This window comes from Mesoplodon mirus, assembly GCF_964341445.2.
Source record: "Mesoplodon mirus genome assembly, chromosome: 15".
Lineage (NCBI taxonomy): Eukaryota > Metazoa > Chordata > Mammalia > Artiodactyla > Ziphiidae > Mesoplodon > Mesoplodon mirus.
The window spans coordinates 65,051,146-65,056,344 of record NC_138991.1 but is presented as its reverse complement, the minus strand read 5'-3'; the positions used below and the strand labels follow the sequence as shown (position 1 = coordinate 65,056,344).

Below are 5,199 nucleotides of genomic sequence, written 5' to 3'. Positions count from 1 at the left end.
GGGGACTCGGAGCCGCGGCCCGGCGCTTGCCTCCGGGGAAATGTCCCCTCTCCGACCCCGCCGCCCCCAACAGGGCGGCACACCCCGCCCCCTTCTCTCCTTGGCTGGCGCGCCCACCTCCTCCACTCCAAGCGCCCGGAGCGGCCTCCGCCTCCGCCAGACCACCCAGGACCGCCCCGCCGGACGGCCTCGGTGCCCCCAACCCCCGGGTCACGCCCGGAAGGCCCTGGGCCCCCGCGTCCGGCCACGCCATCCGCCGGGCCGCCCTAGGGACTCAACAGCTAGGGTCAGCCCAGGCCCCGCCCAGCGCTCCCGCCCCCTTCGGCTGCCGCGGCTCCTGCGGCAGCGCCCCTACCGCACTTTACACGCCCGGACGGGATCGGGGTCCTGGGATCGCCCAGCTCCGAGCCGTGGCCCCTGGGCGCGCCGTTACCTGGACGTGCGCGGCGTGCAGACTGGCGCGGGGGAGGCTCCTGCACGTCGCGCCGGCCCTGCGGGCGGGGAGCCGACCCCCCGCCCTGGGCCGCAGGCTGGCAGCAGTTGACCCCGGCGCCTCTGGGCTGTGGGCAAGACATCGGGGCTCAAAGCAAGCTGTGGGGGAGGCTCTTGAGGACCCGCCTCCTTACGCAGCGGGAGGCCGAGGCTGGGTAATGGGACCGGGGCCCGGACGCACAGGAGCAGCTATGAGCCAGCAGAGGGAGCGCAGCGGAGAACCCCAGCAGGCAAAGGGCACCCCAGAGCGCCCACCTCTACCCGTCTCTGACCCCTTTTTCCTTCCCGCCCCTCCTGGAAGGGGGGCCAGCGGCGTGCTGCACAGCCCGGGATCCGGTCCTCGGCTGCCGGGCGCGCCGGCCCCACGTGGTGCGGCGCCAGGCGGGGTGGGCGGGGGCGCAGGGGGAACTGCGGCGCTTTCTTTAAGGTGGGGGGAGGGGGCGGGGGCGGCCAAGCTCCGCCCCCGGTGGCAGTGGGGTGCGCGCCGGCCAATGGGGAGCCGGGCGGGGGGCGGAGCCTTGTGGCCGCCGCTTAAAGAAACTTGTTGCGGGTAGCCCAGCGGGGACTGAGCTCCGGCGGCGGCGACGGCAGTGGCGGCGGCGACGGCAGTGGCGGCGGCGGCGGCGGCGGCGGCGGCGGCAAGAGGGCCGGGGTTGGGAGGCTGCGGGACGCGGGTCAGGCCACCGCGCGACGACCTCGGGTCCCAGAGAGGCTGCAGCGCAGCCGGGCATCGGACTCGGTGCACCTCCCTGGTGCGCGCTTCTCCGCGCGCGGCCCCGATGCTGGACATGAGCGAGACCCGCGCCCAGCCGCCCTGCAGCCCATCTGGCACTGCTAGCTCCATGTCGCACGTGGAGGACTCGGACTCGGACGCGCCGCCGTCGCCTGCCGGTTCCGAGGGTCTGGGCCGTGCGGCGGGCGCGGGGGGCGGCGGCCGGGTCGACGCAGCCGAGGCGGCGGACGAGCGCTTCCCCGCCTGCATCCGCGACGCCGTGTCGCAGGTGCTCAAGGGCTACGACTGGAGCCTGGTGCCCATGCCGGTGCGAGGCGGCGGCGGCGGTGCCCTCAAGGCCAAGCCGCACGTGAAGCGGCCCATGAACGCCTTCATGGTGTGGGCGCAAGCAGCGCGCCGCAAGCTGGCGGATCAGTACCCGCACCTGCACAACGCGGAACTCAGCAAGACGCTGGGCAAGCTGTGGCGGTGAGTGCACTGTCCCCAGGCCGGGGCGGGGAGCGGGTCCTGGGGTGCGTGGAGCTGGGCGGTGGCGCAGCGCCCGGCCTCGGCCCTGCTCCCAGTGGCTGTTCCCAGGGCGAGTCGTAGTGGAAAAACCCGATCTGGCCAGACGGATGGGACGCGGGGTACAGGACGGCCTGGGCACGCAGAGGGCAGCAGGAGCAGTGTGCAACCCCTAGCACATTCCCTGAGCCCAGAAACAGCCTTCTCTAGGCAGTGAATGGCAGGCCGAGTTGGGGACCCCAGCTGTGAGTGGCCGCAGAGCCTGGAGGCTTGTCCCTCCCAGAGGAAAGTGGCCTCTTTCTGGAAGCAGGACACAACTCTGTGGAGGTGCCCCCTCCTTGGAAAGGACTCCCCGACCACCCTGTGGAGGGAGTCCAGAAGGCAGATGGAATGGTGTGTGTTTGCCCCACCGGCACCTTTGGCACCTTCCCCGCAGCTTCTCCCAGTGCACTGCCACCTCTGCACCCTCACCAGGGAAGGAAGGGGATGGAGGGGGTGTTCAGCACTGGTGTGCACTTTGGTGTGATGAGGCTGGCCATTTTGCAGAAAGTAGGATGGCAAGCAATGGGCAGCAGTGACAGGGTTGCTGCTTGGGACAGCCCATCCCCACCAAACGCTCTCTACTGGGGTTTAAAGTGAACGGCTCTGGATCCAGGGCGCTGGTCTCGTTTCCTGCTCCTCACCTCATGAGTGGGCGCTCGAAGCTTGTTTATGTCTTATGTGCTCCGGCCTCTGTCCAGTCGGGGTGCTATGGACCCATGGCAGCCCCGTGCCTCTGTATGCCTAGACCCTGTCCTGCAGGCAGACATGAGCTTCTGGAAGGGTATGGGGGGCCGGTGTGTGTTCTGAGCCTTAGTAAGGACCACTGGGTTTTGCCAGTGTTTCTGGAAGTCTGGGAAGCCCAGCTGCCCACAGAGTCCCGGCTTGCTTCCCAGAAGCCTCCCTTTGTCCACAGTGTATTCTCAGCTGGGTCCTGGCCTGTTCACCCACCTGCCTTAGAAAGTCCCAAAGGGAGGGGACAGGTTCAGGGAGGGGGGAAGTCAGAGGAGGAAGATGGAAGCCGGAAGGTTTGGGTCTTATTCTGGCTTGTTCCTCTGACCTCACCTAATACCCTCACCCCCGGCTTGATCCCTCCCGTCCTCAGAGAAGGGGAGCACCTGCCTGGTGCCCACCAGGTCGCGGGCATGCACTCGGGCTTCCCTGGTCCTACCCAGCACCTCACCTGATGCGCGGGCCAACTCCTGGGGTGATGCCGGCCCCCTCGTCATCTTGCTCCTGCCCTTTGCCCTGCAGCTTGCTGAGTGAGAGTGAGAAACGCCCCTTCGTGGAGGAGGCAGAGAGGCTGCGGGTCCAGCACAAGAAGGACCACCCAGATTACAAGTACCAGCCACGCCGGAGGAAGAGTGTGAAGACTGGCCAGAGCGACTCAGACTCAGGCGCCGAGCTGGGCCACCACCCGGGCGGTGCCGTCTACAAGGCTGACACCGGCCTCGGTGACGCACACCACCACGGTGACCACACAGGTGGGCTCCTGGGGGTGGGAGCAGGGGCTCACTCCCAGGGCAGGCACCCTCAAGAGAATGAAACCTTCCCCGGGTACCCGGGAAAAGGCCCCATAGCCCCAAAAGGCAGCTGTTTCCGATGCCCACAGGGGCCTGCTTAGCCCCCTCTGAGACTGAGGGCCTGATAACTTGCCCTGGTCCAGCGCACTGTGACCTGGGTGTTTTCTGTCCTTCCCGAAAGCGTTTCTGCTCCGCTGGCCTTTTTGCTGGTTCTGACCTAGGATTCACTCATGCCACAGGCCTGGGGGTTAGCAGCCCAGTTTCAGGATCAGACTGACCCGGCTGGAATCCTGGCCAGCTGAGCAGTCTTAGTCACGCTGGCTACAGCCACGGGCCTGGGGAGACAGGTTTTGTGTGGACTGTGTTGTTGCCGTGGGCGAGGGGCTGGGCACTTCCTCTCTTCCCCCCCTCCCCAGCTTGCTCTTCATGATGGGGCCTCCCTGGCCCCAGGTCTTCCCCTAGAACAGTGCTTAACGGAATTTCCTCAGCCGAGGAGTGAGGTCTAGGTCTGGCTTTGCTGGAATTTCTGGGAAATGTACAGGAACAAAAAGCCGTTGATTCCTACCTGCGGCAGTTAGCGGGGCTGGTTTTCCTCCTGTGTGCACGTCACCAGCCTGGCCGCCCCCTACAGAAGGGGCATTCATCCCTGAAATGTGCTCTGTCCCCAGGGCAGACCCATGGGCCACCCACCCCCCCCACCACCCCCAAGACTGACCTGCACCACGGGGGCAAGCAGGAGCTGAAGCTGGAAGGCCGCCGCCTGGTGGACAGCGGGCGCCAGAACATCGACTTCAGCAACGTGGACATCTCTGAGCTGAGCAGTGAGGTCATCGGAAACATGGACACCTTTGATGTCCACGAGTTCGACCAGTACCTGCCCCTCAACGGCCACTCGGCCTTGCCCACAGAGCCGGGCCAGCCCGCGGCCGCCAGCTCCTACGGAGGCACCTCCTACTCGCACTCCGGGGCAGCTGGCATCGGTGCGTCTGCCGTGTGGGCCCACAAGGGAGCCCCGTCAGCCTCTGCGTCGCCCACTGAAGCAGGGCCCCCGAGGCCGCACATCAAGACGGAGCAGCTGAGCCCCGGCCACTACAGCGACCAGTCGCACGGCTCTCCGGGGCACACCGACTACGGCTCCTACAGCGCTCAGGCCAGTGTCACCACGGCCGCCTCCGCCGCAGCCGCCAGCTCCTTCACCAGCTCACAGTGCGACTACACCGACCTGCAGGCCCCCAACTACTATGGCCCGTACCCCGGCTACCCATCCGGCCTCTACCAGTACCCCTACTTCCACTCGCCCCGCCGACCCTACGCCTCGCCCCTGCTCGGTGGCCTCTCCGTTCCACCCGCCCACAGCCCCCCCAGTAACTGGGAGCAGCCGGTGTACACCACCCTGACCAGACCCTGAGGGTGTGGCCGCGTGTACGGGCTGCGGCTGAGGACAACCTTGATCTCGGCAAAGATAGACAGACCTCTGAGGGCTTCCAGAAGGTGTGTGACGTGGGGAGGAGCCGCAGCTCCATCAAGTGCCTGCTGAGGTCCGCGGGAAGCCAGGCTTTGTAAAACGAGTCCCCTCTGCTTCCAGACTTCCAAACTCCCGTCCATGGACAAAGCCCTCCTTCCCTCCTCTCTCTCTTTTTGTGGGGACTGAGACTCTGACGGACAGTCACTGGGTCCCTCTTCCGAGCAGACGCCAGCGTCTGGGTTTTGCATCTCAGTGTCTGCAAAGCAGCAGCCACAGCACAAAGGACAAAAGGAGGGAAGAGGTGTGGGGTCTCCAGGCCGCCCGTGTTCCGAGGTCCTGGCCACCCTTGGCTCTGAGAACTCCCCAAGACCAATGGATGACGTTCCTGAGGCCAGTCATCACCCGTCACCCACAGCCTGGCGGGGATGTGTCCGCGGGAGCAC

At 66.6% G+C, this 5,199-nt stretch overlaps 1 protein-coding gene across 1 annotated transcript; it reads left to right on the top strand.

Annotated features, from left to right (window-relative positions):
- Positions 1 to 1,271: 1,271 nt before the first annotated feature.
- SOX8 (SRY-box transcription factor 8) lies at positions 1,272 to 4,727 on the top strand (the record flags this gene model as incomplete). The annotated part of the gene is made up of 3 exons (XM_082644580.1): positions 1,272 to 1,693; positions 3,023 to 3,252; positions 3,960 to 4,727. The coding sequence occupies 3 exons, from the start codon at positions 1,272 to 1,274 to the stop codon at positions 4,697 to 4,699; spliced, it is 1,392 nt and encodes a 463-aa protein (XP_082500706.1). The 3' UTR covers positions 4,700 to 4,727.
- Between the last annotated feature and the right edge of the window lie 472 nt (positions 4,728 to 5,199).